This window comes from Mustela nivalis (assembly GCF_964662115.1).
Source record: "Mustela nivalis genome assembly, chromosome: 9".
In the NCBI taxonomy this organism is placed as follows: domain Eukaryota; kingdom Metazoa; phylum Chordata; class Mammalia; order Carnivora; family Mustelidae; genus Mustela; species Mustela nivalis.
The window spans coordinates 74,251,219-74,273,310 of record NC_139028.1 but is presented as its reverse complement, the minus strand read 5'-3'; the positions used below and the strand labels follow the sequence as shown (position 1 = coordinate 74,273,310).

At 49.9% G+C, this 22,092-nt stretch overlaps 1 protein-coding gene across 5 annotated transcripts in view; it reads right to left on the bottom strand.

Moving 5' to 3' along the window:
- The window catches only part of TEAD1 (TEA domain transcription factor 1), a 260,054-nt gene that overhangs the window by 42,298 nt on the left and 195,664 nt on the right, over positions 1-22,092 (bottom strand). For 3 of the 5 annotated variants that reach the window (XM_082683206.1, XM_082683207.1, XM_082683204.1), the window contains 4 exons: positions 18,470-18,604; positions 17,334-17,380; positions 16,519-16,580; positions 15,257-15,381 (listed from right to left, as the gene is read on the bottom strand). In XM_082683206.1, the coding sequence (XP_082539332.1) occupies positions 15,257-15,381; positions 16,519-16,580; positions 17,334-17,380; positions 18,470-18,604 (369 nt within the window). Of the gene's footprint in view, positions 1-15,256; positions 15,382-16,518; positions 16,581-17,333; positions 17,381-18,469; positions 18,605-19,424; positions 19,437-22,092 lie in introns of all 5 variants that reach the window. The other 2 variants (XM_082683203.1, XM_082683205.1) reach the window with 1 other exon arrangement.

Below are 22,092 nucleotides of genomic sequence, written 5' to 3'. Positions count from 1 at the left end.
TAAAATGGGGAATGTGCTGGCCTCTGCCTCTTAGGGATGGTACGGGGTTTACATGAATAACTTCATACAAAGAGCTTACGAGAGTTCACAGGTTCAATGAACAGCAAATGATAAATGTTGGCTATTATTATTGCTTTGTAAAACCCCCCTTCTTTCAGCATAGTTAAAAAACATTTCTTGAGCTCCTGGGTGCCTCAGTCAATCGTTAAGTGTCTCAGGTCATGTCTCAGGTCATGATCCCAGGGTCCTGGGACTGAGTCCTGCATCAGGCTCCCTGCTCAGTGGGGAGCCTGTTTCTGCTGCTCTCCTACTCCTGCTCTTTCTCTCTCTCTGGCAAATAAATAAATGAAATCTTTTTTAAAAAAAGTTCTTAACTTGGTATAACCCAAAGTTTCCACTCGTTGTGGTCACAAAAGCCTCTAGATGTATCCTGAAGAAATGCTGATTTAAATCCATGACTTGCTACATAGGCCCGAGATCTCTGGCCAGAGGGCCAATGGGCAGGAGGCTCGAAATCCCATCCAATGTCAGTTGTCCATGGTACCGGACACCCGGGGATGGTGGCCAGAGCCTGGCATCTTCTGGGAGAGGGCTGAGCCCCTCTCCTGCTCAACCATCAGAGTGATATTTCTACCAGAGTTTCCAAATCTCAAAGAGGTATCGGGTGAAATGGAAAAGGGGGACCTGTGAAGCTCTGGCACAGATCCAGCCCCTCCCCAGCTAGCTGCTAGCTTCCAGGTGCAATGGAGGGCTGGGAACCACGCTGCAGGGACAGAGTCTGCCTGTAAGGGAAGAGAATTTTTAAAATATAGTCAAAGCCATTGCCAGGTTGGGGAGCTGAGATTATGGGGTACAATGGAAGGCCCCTGACCTTTTTATAAATGTTTCCAAATGTTGCCGTCACTTCATCTTTTCATATTATAAGCCAACGAAAGTCCACAGAAATGCATGAAGCACTCTTGCTAACGAGCTTCCATTCTCATTAGTGGGCAGGAGAAAAAACACCACGGGCCAAGTTGGGGACACAGACGCTGGTGTAAAGGCAGCCAGAGAGGCACAGACGAACGAGTAGTGTGTGCCTGTGTCTAGCTCCCTTGCCCCTTCTCTGCTTCCCCACCATTCTGAGAGCTGCGGGCAGAGGGCGTTGCTCTTTCATCATCCAGATGATGGGCCTTATGCACGTCCACCCACCCAACACTTGTTACTAACCTCTGCCGGCAGCAAGCTCCCAGCGCCACCCAACCCCGTCTGGGAGGTACCCTTTCCGTCCTGTGCCACCTGCAGGCAGGGAGTTTATGGCCTGGAAGTCAACATGAGCAGAGCTATGGGGCCACCTGTGGCCCGTCTGTCTGTTGACTCTTAGCTCCTCCTCCTTGGCAGCTGCCGACGGGCAGGCAGAGCTGGGGATGGAGGTGAGAAGCTGAGACTTGGGGTCTTTTTGCTCCCGTCATCCAAAGGCCCCTGCAGTGTCCTGCTGGAATGCAGGACCTCTAGGTGTCAAGAGGACAGAAAGGCAAAGGGCGGGCAGTATTTACCCCACCTTACCTGGGGCCTGAAGATGTGGCTGAAAACCAAAGTGCTGAGTGCCAGGCACAAATGCGCTGGAGCCCGAGGGGAACTTGCAATTTCAGTTTTGCTCATATGAGCAATGGGGAGCACAGGATGTACAATTCACAACAGGACTTGGAGGGGGAGGGAATAAGGCGTGGAGGGTGCTCGGCAGAGGGCCTGGCATCTAAGAAGTGTTGGATGAATCGTAGCTGCTAAGGTTACTACTGTTGTGGTTTATTATTACGTGAGATTACTAGATCCTGGGGGAGAAGAGAAGAACTTCCTGTGTGAGCTACCCCTCTCTGCCTAGCAAAGAAAACACAAACACAAGTAAGCCAGGAGCTAGAAGCAAGTTGTGAAGCCATGTAACTGTTCAAAGCCTTGGTTCTGGCCCTCTCCTAACAAGCTTCTCAGGCTGTGGGCCTCTCCTGGGCCCGAAGGAAGAAGAGCCATGCCCATTCATGGCTCTGAGTAATGTGCTCTCTATCTACGTGACCTCGGGTAATCCTGGCCTCGCAATGACACCGTAGGGACATTTTACTGAAGTCATTACACATGGGGAAATGGAAGTTCAGAAATGTACAGAGTTGCCTGAGGTCACACTTCCGGGAATAGTCCTGGAGTTAAGAATAAAACTTGGACCGGTCAGCGACCCAGCCCGTGCATTTGCTGCAAACGTCAACCACACTGTCTCCAGCAGAAAGTGTCTCAACCCTTCTCACTCAGATCCATGTTTTCTGAAAGCTGATTTGAGGGAAAAAAGTGTGTGTGTGTGGGGGGGGGGATTAACTAGCATATCCAAAATCCTAAGAAGTTAGATTAGAATTCAGGACAAACAGAGATGCAGCCGACAGGAGTCTTCAAAGGTTTCTATTTTGAGGAAGTTACCTTTGTGCCCGAGTGGCTGAAATGAACTGAGAAGGGCAGGCTGTCTTTGCCAAAGGAAACCGGGCACTGCCTCCCCAAGGCTGGTGACGTGAAACCAAACCCTGACTGCTGGCATCTGGGTGCCTTTATTCCTGCCAAAAGGTGACTTTGTTTCTAAGAATACAAAGGACTAAAAAAGGTATCCTGGAGACCACAGCAGTGAGACAAACAGCCCTCCCTCTCCCCTCAATTCAACCTGGGTAGGTCAGGAATCCCTCTGTCCCCAAATCCAGAAGACCGAGAAGAAGAAATACACCTGGTATGTTTCGGTTTAAGTTTTGGTAAAATCAAAACTCGGACGAAACCATCTGGTAAGGCTCTAACTACCTCCCTTCCTGTCAGTCCTCCTTGTAAAGGAAGAAGGCGAGGGCGCGTACCTTATTTCCCTGTCTCCTTCCCCAATACATCCCATTTTCTTTGCATCAAGGCTGGTTTCCCCAAAACCAAAGGTGAAGCACAAAACCAAAGAAGGGCAATTCTATTTTACAGGGCAGGAAACAAATGTTTGCAAAACAACACCAACAGCAACAACTCAAATCCCAAGTGTTGGGGGCAATATAGAAACAGAAACAGAGTCCATGTCAAGAAGTCCTGGTATGAAAGCCCAAGACTACATTTCTTGTTTTGATTTCCAAAACAGAGCTTAAAATTGGTTTGCTCAATTACAAAAAGAAGTCTCTTTAGGCACTCAGGAGATATGCTGACTATTAACATATCAATGACAACAACCAAAAAAGGTACTCACTGTGCTTGTTGCTTTTATGGATTTCAGTAGAAGGAACCAGCATTCCTGACACCTTTATGCTAGGCACAGGGATTCCATGGCCTAATAGTAAAAAATCCCTCTCTTTAAAGAACCTACAGAATTGAAAGTATGGAGCTAGCTTACTGCCCCTACAGTCAGAATCACATATTTGCCCATGTAAATATAATGTTCTCAATAATTCCCACAAAGAAGACTGGGAATAACGACGGTCAACATCCCCTGTCCTACACATCACGTGACTTAAGGCAGCATTTGCCTGCTCTTTTCATACGAATGGCTGTATTTCTCCACACTAAACATACAGTGGTGCCGGTGAGCAAGGAGCACCCATGTGGAACTCCTTTGAAAATGTCCCTCAAGGGACGCCTGGGTGGCTCAGTTGGTTAAGCAGCTGCCTTCAGCTCAGGTCATGATCCCAGCGTCCTGGGATCGGAGTCCCACATCGGGCTCCTTGCTCGGCAGGGAGCCTGCTTCTCCCTCTGCCTCTGCCTGCCACTCTGTCTGCCTGTGCTCGCTCTCTCCCCCCCCCTCTCTGATAAATAAAAATAAAATCTTTAAAAAAAAAAAAAAGAAAAGAAAATGTCCCTCAAGTTTCACAAGTCTAAGGTAGAAACCATGATGAGAACCAAGTTCCCCCATTGCATCTGAGAGTAGAACACAAACTTGTAAGTTTCAGAAAATTTTCCTTCTTGCAACTCTTAAAAACTAGGCACAGCAGGGTGTTTTCACAAAATGAGGGACTATGTGGCAAGAGGAAGATGGGGCCCTAATCCAGAAGAGGGAGCGAAGAATGCACCAGCCCAGTAGCTGGGAGGCTGACCTGGAGGGCAGCCAGTCCAGGGTGCACGAGAAGCTGGGGGCTGCTGGAGGGGTGTCACCAAAGGGACAATAACCTGAAAAGATTCTGAGTTGTCCGACCATCTGGAGAAAAGTAGGAGAACTCTGTTAGAAACGTTGGAGATGAATTTGTATAGGTACGTAAAAACCAGACCAAAGAAAAGGCAATAACCAACCCTAGGAAAAAAAATTTCTACAATCCAGGAAATGGTTCTAATACATCACACATGAACCATGCTGTATGTGACATTTACAGGCTTGTAATACAAACACTGGGTGTTAATTAAACCAAAAATTGTGATATAACCAGACCGGGGAATAGGAAGGGGCGAGAACAAGTTCTCAGTTTATTTAGAGAGCTAAGTCCTGGTCTTCCACAGTAAGAAGTCAACAGAAGCTGTCCGAAATTAATAGGCTGAAATACACAGCGTGAACATGTTTTTTTTGAAATATGGAGAGAATATAGGAAGAAATGGCTGAAAAAGCTGTTAAGTAGCTGTCCCTAAGGAGTAGGACCGGGAGGTGAGGAGACATGGGGCAGAGGACTGCCGCTTTTCTTTACCGGCCGTGAGTCTGGTTCAATTTGTTTTATATACAAAGCACGTGTATGACTTTATTAAATTAAATAAACAGCCAACTGAAAAAGACGCTGGAACATCACGGAGTTTTTTGAGGAAGAGAAACAACTATAAAGGGAAACAAAAATATTGAGAGTTGTGCTTCAGGATGTTTATTCTAGCTGGTCACAAGTTCCCTTGGCTGGAGAGGAACTTGGTCAGATCACAGAGTCTTCCTATGGCTAAAATACTCAGGAGGGCTTAGCAGAAGCCGGGGTTCTTGTCTGCCTTGCAGGGTTCACCAAAACACCAGCACTCCCCAGCAAAGCCCCACCTCAACAAAGACTGTCCCGCAGCTCAATCTTAATACTCAGCTTTCTCTTCTGACTTGGGAAAATGCTCATTTGCTTTTTTCATGGTTATAATCCCCGCAGTCATTCCTCACAGCAGTCGTAAACAGCGACAAAGGTGAATGTAATCCTTAAAACTCAAAAAAGTTACTCTCACTGGGCTATTTAGCTACCCTGGAGGTTTAATGAAGAACTTTTCCTCCTTTTCCAAATCAGTTCTAAGGTCACTCTCTTTCCTGCTCCCGCCTCTCCTCCCCTCCCTGCTGCTTGGGGAGGCTGCAGAGGTGAGGACCACTGGAACTCTGGAGTCAGCTGGGGTCCAAGTCTGAGTCCTGGTGCAGGGGCCACTTCCGAGTGCGGTCATCTAATATGGGCAAGTTCAGGGGCGCCTGCGTGGCTCAGTTGGTTGAGTGTTTGTCTTCGGCTTGGGTCATGATCCCAGGGTCCTAGGACTGAGCTCTGCTTTGGGCTCTCTGCTCAGAGGGAAGCCTGCTTCTCCCGCTCCCACCCCCACTGCTTGCATTCCCTCTCTTGCTGTCTCTCTGTCAGATAAATCAATAAAATCTTAAAAGAGAAAATAAATAAAGTAAATAAAATGGGCAAGTTCAGCGCCCTGAGGCAGCTTCCACATCCATAATGCAGGGGTAATCCTGGTACCTATCTTGAAGAAGTGGTACAAACATAAAGTGAGATAACGTGTGGAAAATACATAACACTGGGCTTGCACAGAATTTGTTACTATTATTGCCAAGTAATCATGATTGTTTCTTTACTTCAGACGAAGATCATGTGAAATTAAGATTATCCTGCAGATAGCCACGAAATGGAAAATACCAAAACTTAAAGCAGAGATTAAAAGGAACACATTAGACACACAGGGTGATTCCTACTCGTTCGTCACTGTAACGTGAGGCGGGGGTGAGGTGGGGGTGATGTGCACCCACAGCCTGGAGTGATCTGGCTCCCAAATTTCCCTCAGCCACGTCAATGCCCACTCCCTGAAGCACAGAGAGCCTGCTCTTAAAGTGCCCGTCACCACTGAGGAGACACACCGGAACAGCCCAACTCCCAAATGCGGCCACTGGGTTTTCTTTTCTTTCTTTCCTCTTTTTCGAAAGCATGGCTAATAGGTTCTATTCCAGAGACCCCTGGTGAGGCAGCTCGCTGTCTGTGAAAAAGGACAGAGAAACCCAGACAAATCTTCCTGTCCTTGGCACTGGCGCTGCTTCCTCGGACCGGAGCTGCACTACCTCGTCTGACAGGAAGGTGGCGGTCTTCTCCCAAACTTGTTTCAAAAAATCCCAAGTATCTGAAGAACGTAGTAAAACCTTGAAAAATGACTGCTGTCAAATAATACCAAGAGGAAAAATTATAATCCACTTAGGAATTTTAAGAAACCAAGACAAATAACTCATGTCAAGGGGGGGCTAATGTACAAGTCAGAACATAACGGGGATGGACAGATCACCTACATTTGTGTCCTGTCCCTCTCTTGCTTGGGCTCTGTCCACACATCCCCAGAACAGTTCTGGCAGCCTGTGATAACCCCCGGGCTCTGCAAGGACAGGGAGTGGCTGTGGGGCCAAGGTGGGGAGGGGAGAAGCTGGGAGAGTGGTGGGGTGCGGCTGGGTTGGGCTCCAACTCCAGCAGGGCCTCTCCTCATCTGTTAACTGCTCCAAGGCACCGGCCCTCTTCTGGCTACTTGGCACCCGGGCACTGCTTCATCCCCTCCCCTGTGCTCCTCTCAAAAATAAACAGCATTGAGAGCAAAGAATACGGAGCAAAAATCAGTCCTTCCTGCCGGGATCTCACACCAAAAGGCCTCACCTCAGCCCTGCCTCCCACTTCCACCACCACCTTCGCAGAGGGGCTGTCTTCCCCCACCAGGGTGCGGCTGGAAGAGTCCACGGGCCACGTGCATGGACAGCAAGTGGGAAGGCAGGCACATGGGGGTGCCAACCTGCCAAGGAGAACAGATGGAGCCTAGCCGGGCCTCTGTGAAACGTCCATAAAACCCAGATTTCCAGATGCTTTCAATTGCCTCGTCCCCCTGATGGCAAGGAAAACGCAGAGTGAGTGCCCGGAGCGGCTCAGACATGAGAGTAAACCATGCACCGCTGGGAGAGAGGCAGCAGCGAGGATGGCTCGGCCGCTGCACAGGGCAGAGCGGAGAAAACCACACACCACACCACAGTGCACCAGCCTCCCAGCCCCCAAATGCTGCACAGTTTGTGTCCTACCCGAAAACTCGGCCGGGGGCGGGGGGCACATAAACGCTGGGCACGACCCACCATCAGACCTCCGCTGTAGGCTTCCTCGGAGATCTGGGAAGGCTGGAGGTGCTTTCTGACCATTCATTCTAAACACGGGCGTGTCCATTACCGACACAGGGAGCAGAAGCCAGGTCTGCTGCTGTTTCTGGGGTGTGCAGCCCATGGCAAGCTGCTTAACCTTCCTGGGTCCTGGCTTCCTCCATCTGAACATGGGGCTATCACCTGGCCTCCACGGGTCCACGGGAAGTTCCAACGACTGAGCAAACACGACAGTCCTGTGTGAGCCCCAGCGTGCCGCACAGACGCCAGTACACAGGTGTACTATTAATGAGATCGACCCGCAAGCCATAAATGGGGGGTGGGGGTGGGGGTGGTGAAGGGGCCTCTTTCCGAAGGACCAGAAACCAGATCTGCCCAGACAGCCATCTCCCCATGAATCCATAAATGCACTGCCGCCAGTGGCCACAGCAGCCGGTTTTGGAGGCTTCTCCAAACCCTGCCCTTCTCCGCCCGGTCACAACACTGGTAGGGGAGTTTCTGGCCCTCTGGAGTTTCCACCTTGCTATACTTCCCTATTTCTCCAATCTAGTCCCCACTCAAACCACCTGCCCTTCATTCTGCCACAGGCCTCATGGATTTCAGACCTCCCGAGAGCTGCGCTGGTCACATTTTCCCAACCAAAACCAGGTTCTGTGATCGAACAAAAAAATTTTGGTTCATCTGTGACTTTAGGCCTTGGAAAGGAGCTATAAAAATATGAAAATTAAATCATTCATGGGGTCACACTGACCAACCGCCTTTCTGGAAAAGAAAAAGGGGATCTGCGGAACTGCAGGGTGTGCTCCTCAGAGGCCTGCCCTGGCCTTCCCCAAAGAAGAGGTGCTGGGGAAACGTCCTTCTTCTCAGATGATCCTTCCATGCCTGGTCCCCTCCAAGTCACACTGTGAGAGAATCCACGATAAAGCACTTGCTTGGTAAGGAAGACCTCCCGAAACGCGGGTTATTGCTGCCACCTCCCCTCCAGTTCCTCAAACCACGGGCACTGGATGCAGACCAACTTCCAATCTCCAGCTCTGCCCTCGATGAGCTGATTCCCGGGCTCAGTTACTTAAACTCTCTGAGCCTGTTTCTAATACCCATTTCAGCAGGTTTATTTCGATGATGAGAGGCAAGGGCATGACCACATGGCAATCCTGCTTCCTCTCTGCTCCACGGCTCCTCAAATGACAGTACTGTCTCTGGTCCCCAAAACAGTCATTTCTACTATGCTCTTCCTCCCATAGCTAATCAGACCCAAGGCCTTTGATGCCTCTCCCCTCGGACACTCCCTATTTTCTGTACCCCATTGGGCCTGGCCAGGCCACTGCCCTGGTTTGGTCCTTGCCACCCAACACCTGGGCCACCCAACACCTGGGCCAGATGCTCACTGCCCTACCCTAGCCACTCTCTGACCTGCTGCCACTGTCAGCTTCCTAAAACACAATAACACAAGCAGACCACAGCTTCTCTTTCAAAAGGGGAGTGAGATTCATGTTTTTGCTACATATGTATTAAAACCTCTGGAAAGATTCATCAGAGGGGTGTCTGCATGGTTCAGTCCATTAAGTAGCTGCCTTCAGCTGGGGCCACGATCCCACGGTCCTAGGATCAAGTCCCGTATCGGATTCCCTGCTTGGCAAAGAGTCTGCTTCTCCCCCTGCTTGTGCTCTATCTCACTCAAAACAAAACAAACAAACAAACAAACAAACAAACCCAAAAAACAAAACAACCCCCCCCACACAAGAATCTAGCAACAGTGGTTAGAAGGAAGGGAAGTCTCTCTCCATTCTTTTATGCTTATCAACTTCGGACTGTGTGAATTTATTACATACTCAAATCATCATTAATTTTTAAAAAAAATGATTCTGGTTTCCACCTGAATTTCAATATTGTCCAAATCACCCAATGAGCATATCCTCTCAAGCCTGGTTCCTTCCATGTCTCTGGCCCAATTTTCAGCTACCTTACTACAAGATGTTCAGGCCACAAATACACTCGTGGAGTCCTCCACATGGTCCAGGGATGCCACTGTAATGGCCAGTGCCACAGACCGGAATCAGGCTGAGCACCTCTGTCCCAAATCTCACACTGCTATTAGGGATCAGCCTCTGGAACCACTGGAATAAACATGCTGTTGCTACAGCACGATGGGGGGGGGGGGGCATGTTCTAAAGTAGGTGGAAACCCTCCTCGCTTCTTTGCCCCAAACCCCGAGAAGAATCACAGCCCCAGACATTTGAAAAGGAGCTCAGGGAAAATCCAGCCCAACCCTCTACCCAAGGTGAAAGGCACTGTGACAGCCAGCCCGGGCTTAGAGAGCTCCTATGTTGGAAGGCAGCTGTCTTTCTGTTTGAAGAATTTCTTTATTCCTTCAAAAGTACAGGGAGGTGGTTAAGAACAGAGTGGAGCCAAACCCTGGCACGGCCACTTCCTGGCGATGGCTCTTGGTAATGTACCTTCGTGTTTCTGAGCCTCTGTTCCACTATTGACAGACTGCAGAGCAGCACGGTATCCACGTCATCGCGCTTGGCATAGCGTGCTTGTCACACAGCTCAGGAAGTGCTGGCGGCTGTCATTACTGCTACAATATATAAAGGTATTTCCTCGAGTGAGTGCAGCTGTGCCTTTCCTGTTCAGGTCTGTTCCTGTACCCACCACAGCATGCACCTCCCTTTTCTGCAAGACCCCGCTGCTTCGAAATCTAGAGAGAAGCACTTCCTTGTTTCTCCTTCTCTGTTCCAGTTTTCCCTTCTCTGGCTGCAGGAGGGCTGGAGGCACCTGCCACACCCCTGGGGTAGGGGCGGAGGAATCCTGCTAGGCTTCATCAGGAAAACCACTCCCCATGCACAAGCAGAGAGCCCAGATTTTCACTTGGCCAGATTTCAGGCAAGGTGCTTTTAAATGACCCACCCTAGGTGGGGGATCGTCCACTCAACACTTTTAGTCCTTGCATATGTAACACTGAAATCGTGTAGAAAAGTGTATTTTCAAGCATTACTAACCACTTCCAAAATAGTCTCTGTTGTTTAGAGTCTTCCTTCCTTTCTTCACCCTCTGCTGTTTTTCTCTTAGCTTCAAGCGGAGCCAGAGGTAACAGAGGGACCGATTTGCTGGTTTTCCACCAATATAAACAACCACTGATTTGGGGGAAATGCTGCCGCCAGGTTGGTACACGACGCGCAGCCAGCAGGGGGCGCTCATCCCCCAGACGACTCTTCTCCGTGCCTCGCAGACTCCCAACCAAGCTCCTCAGATAGGAGCGGATCCTGCAGCCTTCTGGTCATCCTCTCGGCAGCGCAGTCAGCCGACCTGGGCCACCATCTCGCTTTCAGTGGCTGCTGACTGGCTACCCCGGGGGCAGGCTGTGTCCTGGGATGAAATAAAATGATGCACACTGCCAGCTGTCGCCACTGCTATCAGGCGGGTCTACTGGCGTTAGCACCGCCAGGGACAGCGGAGTCGGGGCCAAGTCTTCCGTGGTGGCAGTGGGCACACGCGTCGTAAACTGAAGAGGGATTTTCCAGAACGACTGGTACCAAGGAGGCCACCCTAGCCTAGGGACTAGGTGAAGCGGGTCCTACACAAGTGTGTGTTCGAGCCCCAGCCCCAGAACTAGCTTATAGCTTAGACAAGCCATTGCTCCAGGCCTCTTCCATAAGAAGAAAATCACCAAAAAAGAAAAATTCACCTACCTCACCGAAGTGTGATAATGATGAAAGAGATTTGTTAATGAAAACTGGCTCAGCACCCAGCCCGTTAATGTGTTTGTTCAGCGTTTGACACCATGACCCATGACCTCACTGACTCCAAAGAGCCCAAGCCCTTAAAAGGAGGTAGGGGTAAATGTGTGTGTGTCTGTACACAAAGATTCGTGTACATACACAACACAAAGTTGAAATTGTTTGGGGACCTTTAATTGTTGCTTTGCTGGCTTCCTTATCGAATTAACAAGCTTCAAGTCTGATGCTGTATTTTAAATACTGTACATCTAACTTTGTTAAAAGGTACCAGTGGAATGTACTTCAGATGGCTTTAAATTCTCCTGTTGCATTAAAGTCTGAGAAACCATACAAACTCTGACAGCCCAAAGAATCCATCCACAAGCCCCAAGTTTTTCCAGTGTGACCTTGGTCCTGAAGCGTCATTAAACACTCACTCTAACGGCACCCTGTGTTTGCAAAATAAAGCGCCCATTGTGGGATCTGAGAAGCTGGAGCTTGGAACCCTGTCATTGTGCTTTAAATAATTTTGTGAATTATTAATTTCGATGAATCCCCTTTTGAGTAATCACCTTTTTTCCCCAAGGTTCCCCCCATTTCCTCCTTCCACAAGACCATCCTTTAGGCCCTTACATTTCTACTGAAATAAATTCCTATGCCATTATTCACAATCCCCCGTGTATTCATTTACACACATTAAATTCATTTGTGTAATTCTGCCAAATAAGTGTTTATAACACAAGAATGTGAGAAGCCACATCAAAAATGACATGCATATTATAATGTAACAATACAATGTTACAACAGTGACAGACCTCTGGTTGGCACGGTCTAACAGACCTAACTGGGTGGCTCATCAGTTAAGCGTCTGCCTTCAGCTCAGGTCATGATCCCACGGTCCTGGGATCGAGCCCCACATTGGGCTCCTTGCTCAGCGGGGAGCCTGCTTCTTCCACTCCCCCTCCTCTCTGCTTGTGCTCTGTTTCTCAATCTCAAATAAATAAATAAAATTTTTAAAAAATCAAATCAAATCACGATACCTAAGTCATGATCCCAGGATCCTGGGATCGAGTCCCACATCTGGCTCCCTGCTGCACAGGGAGCCTGCTTCTTCCCCTCCCCCTCCTCTCTGCTTGGGCTCTATCGCAAATAAATAAATTTTTTAAAAAATGAAATGAAATCATGATACAAGCCAAAAACCATCAACATATATATTAGAAGGTATTATTACTTTCTGAAATTATATATTTTTAATCTAAAGAGCAAGTGATTTTCAAACGGTGAAGAAGGGCCATTACTCCACAGAAGCACTCAACGTCACCTTACGTAACGCATGTGTCCCTCTCATGTCCTTTGAAACACGGGCTCAGGGAGAATGAGACTTAGCTCCCTAACACCTGGAAGAGTGGCTGCCATGTAGGAAATGTTTAAAATTATTTGTTTGGATGAATTCCAATTTCTTTCAGTCCCCACCTCATGCCCCTGCTGAAGTATAATTGTGTTCTCAAGAGGCCCAAAGGTGTTGACTCACAGCAGGTCTTGAGTTTACTTCGGGGCCTCTGAAGGCTGGTACTCAAGTTCAATCTTGAGAACCAAACCTTTCCATTAATCACTAGAAGGCCACATCCAGCCGAACCAGTCCGATTATCATGTGGACTCCTAAACATAGCTGAAGCATGAAGGATCTGAGGCCTCTGTTCCAAGAGGGCTGGGGGGGCCCTGTCTTTATGAAACTATTCACCAACTTTCTTACTGCTTTCTACACTAAGTCATCAACTCCAGAATGTTCTTCTCCCTTTTTCTTCCCCCACCTTCCAGGGGAAGGGCGACTTCCTCAAGGAAGCCCGCCCTGTCCCGTTCATCACTCACAGTGCTCAGTGCACTCCCTTTGCAGACATCCCCATGCTTCACAGGGACTTCGTGTGTAGAGTCTTCTTGGTAGACATTACACCACACATGGGCAGACACAGTGCCTGTCGGTGCCATGCTGGGCTCCCCCCGGGACAGCGCCTAACACACAGGAGCATGTGTTCCTAAGCATTTACGGATTGGGCTGAATGAACCCAGTCGTTCTCAATCTGAAGCCCAACAAACTAAACCCTCGTTCTCCTGGAGCCTGTGTTCCAGAGGAGAAGATGCGAAAAGTGTACACGTGCAACAGCAGAAAAAGGAACTGGGCATTCCTGCCCCTAACAGGTCCATAACTAGAGAGGACAGCACAAGAGGGGGCTGCCACAGGCTTTTTAATCAATCAATCAATCAATCAACTTTTTTGAGGGGGGTGATAAAATATTTTATCATCTTTTAACCAGAGAAACAACTACCATCTTGGGACTTTTCTTTCCAGTGTCTTGGAGCTCTGTTCTTTAAAAAATGGTCAAAAGCAAAGAGAGAGACTGGGTCACACAGGAGATACCTAGACAGAGAATTTCAAAACTGGGGGTGGTTTGTAGTAGTGAAAAGAGTATAATGAAATAGATTTGGGCTCCTAATCCCTCTGCTTATTCACTAAACATCCTAAACTCTTTAATGCATCTGGGCCTCAGTTTCTTCACCAATAAAATGGGGGAAAGCGAATCTACTCATGGAGCACCAGAAAGACAGAATGAAATAGTTAACCAGCGCATATTCTGTAAGCATCAAGGTGTCCTACCAACATGAGTTATGCAAAGTGAAAACCATCGTGGGGCTGAAATCCAGTCTTCGGCCAAAGTATCCCCTATGCTTTCCAGAAAGAATAAGAAACAAAGAATTAGGAGGGTAATCTTTTTTGTTTTTATCTCAGCACCTCTCAAGAAGGATTTGATGCCATCACCATCACCCTTCTTAAAAAACCACTCGGCCACAGGAGAAGAGCGATCCAGCTGGCCTTTCCCCCCTTACCCCAATAAGCTGCCTCAATGGGCCTAATGACCTACTTTCCATCTCTTTCTTCATTTTTTCCTCCGAATTTCAGAACAGGCTCTATTTTACTACCAACTCCCAGACATTCACAATTCATAAACAGAAACGTCAGAAATGTCCATGGAGTCTCCACTCTGGTGATGGCTTGTGGCGTCCCCCGAGTCAGAGCCCGTCCGTGGAGCATAGTACAAAGACCCCAGAGAGGTCACCTCCGCCTGTTCCGTATGCGGGTATTTACACCAGACGGTGAACTCATCCCTGACGCCTTCTTCTGACGACAGCACGACCACAGAGTAGGGAACACACAGAGAGCCTGGGACCTCTGAGCGTCGAGAGCCCCTGAGAGCAGGATGGTGGGGTGAGGAAGAGCACGTGGAAAGGAGTTGGGGAAGACAAACTTCTGATTCCTGCCTTTTTGCCTCGGGCTCACCCACACACAGATCCAACACTCAGAGGCACAGCTGCCAAGGAGTGGGAGTGAAGACGGGGCCTGGCGACTGTCGGGTGGGAGAAAACGGGGGCTCACATACGTATGGGAAGTAACGGGCCGGACCGAGCAACAGTGTCACGATGGGCACTAGACGGGGCAGGGAAGACGGCAAAGAAGAAAAATGACAGAATCCAGGTGCCAACGTGACTGGTGCTTAGCGTCGTAATGCACCGCTTTCTGGATCGTACTAAAACACCAGCTTGTTACTTCTCCGTAAGAAGAGAACCACTCGCTATCTTGAGAAAGGACAGACTTGCAAACGCAGTACAAAGTTAACAGCTAACTGCTTGCTTAGGCTTGAGTTTTAAAGACGTGAATTTGAATCGCCGATCTACTAGATAGTAACTGTGTGACTTTAGAGAATTAGAAAATTCTCTATTTATATAAGGAATTCTTAAGAGAATATAATATATAAGGAATTCTTAGATTATTCCTTAACTTCTCTGTTTCCTCATCTGTCCCACAGTACCATACCTTACGGAATTTTGGGGGGAGTAAAATGTGGCCACTTACAGAAACAGCTTGGCATGGTGCCAGCCACATGTCAGGGTTCAAGAGCGGTCACCTGCTGTTCCATTTTCCTAAACCCAAGAAGAGCCTATTAAAGTCTTTCCCTTCAAGCTCCAGCATTCCCTGGAGTCTGGGGTCCAGCGCGCTCATGAATACCCGGCTCCACAATTCTACCTACTTGTCCACAGATAGACCTTTTTATGTAAGTGAAAGTCTGGCTCTTCTGACCCAGGCTGTTTGGCAGGCATAGGGGAGCGGGAAAGGAGAAGGCAGGCACAAGAATGTGAAGGGGAACAAGAATGGGATTCAAGGCACACCTCGCAGCACACTCACCGAGTCTGGGTCTCGCTGCTGTTCGAGGAAGGCTGAGAATTCCACCAGGCGAAGTTTGGTTGTGCCAATGGAGCGGCCCTGCCAGGCAGGGACCGAGGGAGCTGCGGCGGATGCCGGCTCGAACCCTGGAAGACCAATCAGTACCTTTAAGGCAGGCCCCTTGCGCCTTACCTCGGGCCTGAGGCCAGGGCTAGGGCTGGGTCCTGCAAAACAGCTCTCCCTCACCCACCCCCCTCACACACACCAAGTGTCTGGGGCAGAAGGAAGTCAGGCGGTTGGGGGGATTCTGGCCAAGGACCCAGAGGCACAACGCTAGGTAGCGCCTCACGTCAACGTGGGCCCAGGTTAAGGGCTGGAGCACACCCCACCCGGACAAGGGGACCGGCTGGGCGCCGGCTAAAGAGCCTGGAGCGAATCCTGCAAGGACCCCAAGAAACTTCCGGGGACTGCCCACCTCCTTCCTTCAGACTGTGGTAACCAGCACTACAGAATTACTCCCTCAGGATGCCCCATGGCACTGAGACTGAGTGCCACGCATGAATCCGCGTCCCATCTGGGGACTCGGTAACAGGCAGCAGTTGAACGGAGTGACCCCACGTGCACACAGGTGCCTCGGGAGTAGGTGGGCCGGCCAGATTCCGGTTGCTAGTTGAGGCTTCTCTGGAAGCTCTTCGTTAAAGAGAGGGTACAGGGAACTGAAACCTACTCATAGAATAAAGGGTGGCTAATCCCCTCTCTGCCCTCGAGATGTGAATTGTCCAATTCAGCCTGTTCATGACCAGGAAGGAACCACAGCAACTTCCCCTTCCAAGGGTGACCCAGGGTCCTCGGTGAAAGTGATCGGGCTTCCCTTTTCTTTCTTTCCTTTTCTAAAAATTGGGATATAATTGAGATATCCACATCTTTGTTTTCTCCTTTTTAAGTAAACCTATTTTTCCTTTTTAAGTAAACTCTACACCCAATATGGAACTTGAACTCACGACCCCAAGATCCAGAGTGGCCTGCTCTACAGACTGAGCCAGGTGGGCACCACTGGCTTCTGTTTTCTTTAAAACCCCATCGAATAAACTCCTGGGAAGTGACTGGGGACACTGAACATGTCTGTGACCCTTCCGAGTCCCAGGCATAAGGAGGGTAGGGGTGAGGAGGGGGTGCCCAAGGCACTGCTGGAACCAGGGACAGGCCTCGGTGGAGCGAAGTGATGGGCCCAGCTGCCAGGTGCCCAGGACAGTCCTCTGAGGCGGAATCCCTTGGAGACTCACCTGGAATGGGGGCTGTGACCGCTGGCTGGATGGGGTAGGCCTGTTGCACGAAGGGCTTGACGCTGGGGGCGGAGGGTGGAGAGTCAGAAGTCGAGAGACTATAGCAGTGGCTACTCCCCAGGTCTGGTCTTGGCCAAGGCTAGGGAACAAACCTGCACCCTGTATCCGCGCCCCCCCCCCATCAGCCTGATTCCCATATGCTGTGACATCTAATTGAACCTCTCATCTCATCCCTGCAGCAACCAAGATCAGGGCTCACCATGCCCAGGCAAGGTTTGGGCTATGCTCAGGCTCCCCTTCTCTTGGCTAAACAGCTTAAGCTCTTTCGAGAACAGATAGGCAGGACTTCTTTCTGCTTTTATCTCTAAGCGAACTTCAGCCTCCAGTTTATGAGGCCTGTTTCTCTTGCCCTCAAGGCAGCAGGAGGTTGTCTGTTAGCTGCCCTCAACTCCCAGAAGACCCGATGGGCTGGGCCCCAGGAGTGCTTGCACTGTCCACTCTCAGACAGACACTTTTCAGGAAGCCCCAGGTTCTGCCCTCCAAAGCCACAAAGGCCCAGGGCCCCCATCCCTATTTCCAGAGGGACGGGCACTAATGCTTAGGGTGCCAGCGAGCCACTTATGCCTCTCCTAGAGCAACCCAAGTCTCTCTCCTGCTCCTGGCCTCAGCGGATAATGGGAGAGGACTATGGGGTTCTCAGGTTCAATGTCTTTTCTCCTGTAAGGCCCCAGGTGGTCTGGCCCTGGGGAAACGCACCCGCAGGCTGCGCTGTGACCAGACTCTTGCCGTCCCTGCTGGCCCCTCCCTGGACTTACTCTTGTGAGGATCCTGGCTGCCCTGTTTGGATCATTCCTGGCCAGAACTGGAAGGCAAAGGTAAGAGGCATCAGGATTATGAGTTCCCAGGAAAGCACTGCTCGGGACATCTATAGATCGCATCCCTTGCTAACGACAGCGGGCTCAGATCATCTGTCCGCCGCAGAGTGACCCTCTCTAGACCCACACGTGGTCATCAATGTGCACAGGAGAGCACCCTGCATCCTTGGCCTAGCAGTCCTGGCTGCCCTGGCGCTCCTCCTCCAGACTAGTTGCCCTGAGGGCAGGGACCAGAGAGCAGCTCTCCCCTGTTCGCCTGACAGCTAGCATAGATCCGGGCCCATGACAGGGGCTCACGGCTATTTCATCCGACTGCTTTCTACACATGCACCCACCCACCCATCCTTCTCTTCTTCCCTCCATTTGCAAATGCTCCTGTGTGACAGTTCTGCCTCCACAGCTCACAGCACCAAGGGCCTGGCCGGCAGAGGACAAGCTCTGAACCAGAGGCCAAGAGCTCCGAGAAGCAATGCGGACCTCCTGGAGGCTTCAGGTGCCTGCTGCCCCCTGCTGGACCTGCAGCCTGTGTAGAAGGAGTTGCAAAGGGAGTCACAGGGCGCAGGGTTTGAGTCCTAATGGCACCAGCCAAGATCACACCACCTAACTCGCTTTGTTACTCACTAATCTCATTATCTGCAAGACTTTGGCAAGAACAATGAGAGGCGTTTAAGATTATTGCGAAGATGAATGAGATCATAACATTAACTTCTCAGCCCTTGCTAGGTGCACAATGAAAACGGGATTACAGTACTTTGCCCCTTTAGGGGTTAGTTCCCTTAAAGGGGCCCTGAGGACACAGGAAAAGAGAGGAAGGGCCATCAAAAAAAAAAAAAAAAAAAAAAATATAAGGCAGGTGACAACCCAGAAAGGCACCAACAAAGTGATACCCAATTCCATGTCTCCGGGGACCCAGGATCCCCGCCTCCAGCTTGATCTCCCCACCCCCTCCCTCCCCCTTTCTCTCTCCAGCTCCCTCCCTCCCTCTCCCCACGGTGCAACAGGCAGCATCAGCTGACCACAGGTGGTTCCCCCCCCACACCGTGCCTCCCGGGTCGGGGGGTAGGGTTGTGACTTACCCCCGGTGCCCCCGGAAAGGCGGGGCGTGGAATCCCAGGCAGCCCCAGCTTGTTGTGAATGGCAGTGGCCGAGACGATCTGTGCCGAGGACATGGCGGCCATGTGCTGCAGGGCCTTATCCTTGGCCGTCTGATCCTTGAAGGTGACAGTGACACACAGACTTAATACGTAACACGTGGCTACTGGGCAGCTTCAACAGGCACAGCCACGAGCACATGGACTAAATACAGAGCCACAGAAGAGGCCGGAGAAGCAAACATGCACGGATAAATAAACACAGCCAGAAGGCTAAAACACACTCAACCTACCGAAACTCTGAACCTGTAAGGAGACTACCCAGCGGCAAGATTTTTTTTAAAAAAATGTTTTAATCCATTTTTTCAACAGAATGGGAAGCCTCTGAGAAGAGTGGTCAACGTATTTATTTTTTTAGCTTCCAAAGGGAGATTTCTCCAATTACTTAACAGGGAAGGGGTTTCGGGGGGGAAGCTCTGCATTGAAGCATACAGATGGGAAAAGGGAGACAGGAGGGGGTGGTGATGGATCTGGGGTAGGACCGTCCACAGGGTGCAGGCAGGCCCCACCTTGAGCGCTGCCATGGGGCCACACTCCCAGGAGCTGCTGGAGGCATGCGAGGCCTGGGAGCCCTGGTAGACACCTGGTGGGGAGGCTCAGAAGCGGCAGGTCGGGTGGGGGGCCGTGACGGGACCAAGCAGCATGCTGGCGGGGGGGGGGGGGGGTGCATGCTTTCTCAGGTACCCCCACCCACCATGGGTCTAAGGCTACACGGGTTCTCTCCAGAGCCGAGGACTTAGGGCACGCTACTGGGCAACTGGCTTCTCCCTTCCTGAATGGGTCTTTTCCAGAAAAGCCAAGGCTGGTAACACAAAGCTAGCCAAAAAGTCTGCCAAGCACAGCTAAAATACAGAATACTCAATGTGGTGAAAATACTTACCATGCTTGTTACCTGGATACAACAATAAACAGTTTGTTAAAAGAATTGCGGACAAAGGCAGGGGTATTTTTCTTTTTCACTTAAAAAATATACATATTTACACAAACACACAATATGGGGTACAATAGAATGCATAGGACTATGGGTATTCTTCACATTTTAGCAGGAATGTAGGACCCAGATAACCATCTAGAAAGGCAATTACCAACCAGTCCACCCATTTCGAAAACTACTCCCACCCCCTTCAAGCTGGCTCTGCGGCTTCCTTAATGTAGAGGGAGAAAGGGTCAGCCCCAGAGAGTGTGACCAATCCCAATGGAGCAGGGAGAGTTCCATGCTTGGGAAACATGTCAAAGAGCCTGGCTGCTCATGGAAGGGTCGACACAATCTCTACCAGACCCAGACTCCATCAGAACAGGAACAAAACGGTGGCACCAATGTAAAGAGAGTGGCCGCCAGAGCTGCCACTCAGAGTCAGCCAGCACGTGAAGGTCAAGGGAAAGTTCAGGCTAAGACATAGTCGAGAGCTGGCTTCAGTGTGTACAGATTGACCCAAAGGGGACTCAAAAGCATGCAGAGCTACCAGAGGCAGGGCCAAATGGAGAAATGGGGGGGAAAGTCCCAGTCTACAAAATAACTACTAGGGGCTTCCAAAAAAGATCAAATTAGGTGCTCCCAGGTAGAGATACCACTTGGTCCTGTAACTGCCAGGATCACGGTGTAGGTTTTCAAAAAGCTTATTTATATTGCCCCTTGGAAAAGAGCCTCGCACTTGCATAGAATTGTACATTTTATTCATTTCTCTGGCTCTCAACCAAGAAAGCAATGGCCCTCATGGAACAGCTTTTGGGGGTTGTCCAAGGTCACTGGGATCATCCTGAAGGGCATGTGCTGCAGCGGAAGGACAGGGTGAGGGCCCAGCTTGCAGGATCCCCTGTCCCCAACAGAGTGGCTCCGGGCAATGGTGTAGGGCTTTGCTGCCTCGGGTCAGATGGCATTCCCTGAGCAGACCCCCGGCTTACTCATTTGAAAACTCTACCTACAGCTAGCTTCCTCTGTTAACGTTTTGGGGTTTTGCTTCTTTTTTTAAAGAGCTGAATCATTTCAGATACTGAGATGCCCCCGAAAGACAAATCTTGATGTCAGCGGAATAAATGGACCAGATGTGCAAATGTCCTGAAGCCCCGCAGAGCCTGACACACACAGATCTCAGTGCCAGTCAGTCTAGTCCTTGCTGGTCCCTGGCCGCACCTGTCACCGGCCCCATCATCTCCACAGAGGGGGATCCAGGCCCTGATGTACAGAAAACCCGGCTCCAGTCACACAGCGCCCTGCTCTGTCAGGAGTGCCTGGACATCGATACAAACGCCCTGAGGGGTTCTTTTGGGATCCGTCACCTTGTACTCCAGCCTCCAACCCACCTAACCCTGAATGAGAGGGTATAAATGCCCTCACAATGACTTCGGAGCTAACGTGCTGTCCCAGATCTAACCACAGGCGCTGTCTACCGCAAGGACCATGCTGTATCGCTTCAGGGTAGGCTAGGGGAGTAGGGAAAGTGGGAGCCCAGACCTGTTGCTGGTCTGGCAGATGCAAGTTGAGGAATAACTAGGAAGAGAGCTGCGGGCTTGGCTCTATTCCAGAAGTCTGTCACGGGTCCCCGTGTTTGTGAAACGCTGATGGCGGGGGTGACTCAGCGCCCCCAAACACAGTATGTGCCTGGGCACCCTTGGAGGGAGGGACTCGAGAATAGGAAGTTGCGGTCCAAATGGAAATGAGTCTCTCACATCTCCATAGCCTGCTTTTATTCTATCAGGTGCTGGTGATATTCTCCTAGTAGCCTAGCGGCTGATGGAAAAGTTCTCAAAGATGCTCACGAAAGTTTGACCCCCCCCCTTTTTTTAAACAAGAAATCAGTCAGTGAGGAAAGGAGGAGTCCCCAGCTTTTGCTCTTTAGGTTACAGAGCTTCAGGACGGGGCCATTTCCTTTTGCTAAATAAAGTAAGGTTGGACTCTTAAAGCCTTAGCATTCCAGGAGGTACCCGAATGAAACAAATGCTCCAAAGCAGGAGAGCAAATCAACTGTTCCCGTCTCCCCAACTTGCTCCACTCCCGTCAAGGAGAGCCTGGAGACGCTGCTTCACACCTGCCTCGGCCTGACGTCATGGGTGGTCTTACCTTGGGCCAGTCACTGAACCCTCTAATCTTCTTCATCTATGAAATGAAGAGTCGCCCTTTTTATTGCCCTAAAGCTCTTCTGGCAGTCTGTAAAAGCTGCTACAAGTGTACGTTCCATTTATAAGCAAATACAGCTTAATACACATAGCCAGGAAGTGCTGGTGAAAAGACAGCAAGATGTTAAAATTTGGGCAGCATTTGGCTGTCTACCCTAACAGAGAGAAAGCCAAGTGTGGAGAGGAAATTTTATCTCAAGTAGAGGTTCTTTCTGCACTTGACCTAGCTATCTGAGAATAGGCAATTTTCTGCAAATGGACTAAAATGTCTATACCCGTGATTTCCTACCTTTTGAAGTGGAGACTCTCTACCTTCTCCCTTAATAACATCTCCCCCTTTATCCAAAATACATATTTGAAAATTAAAAGGATTAATTTTTTTTTTTTTTTTTTTTTGTTTAAAATCTAAAGCAACACTGCAGATAATAAAGCCT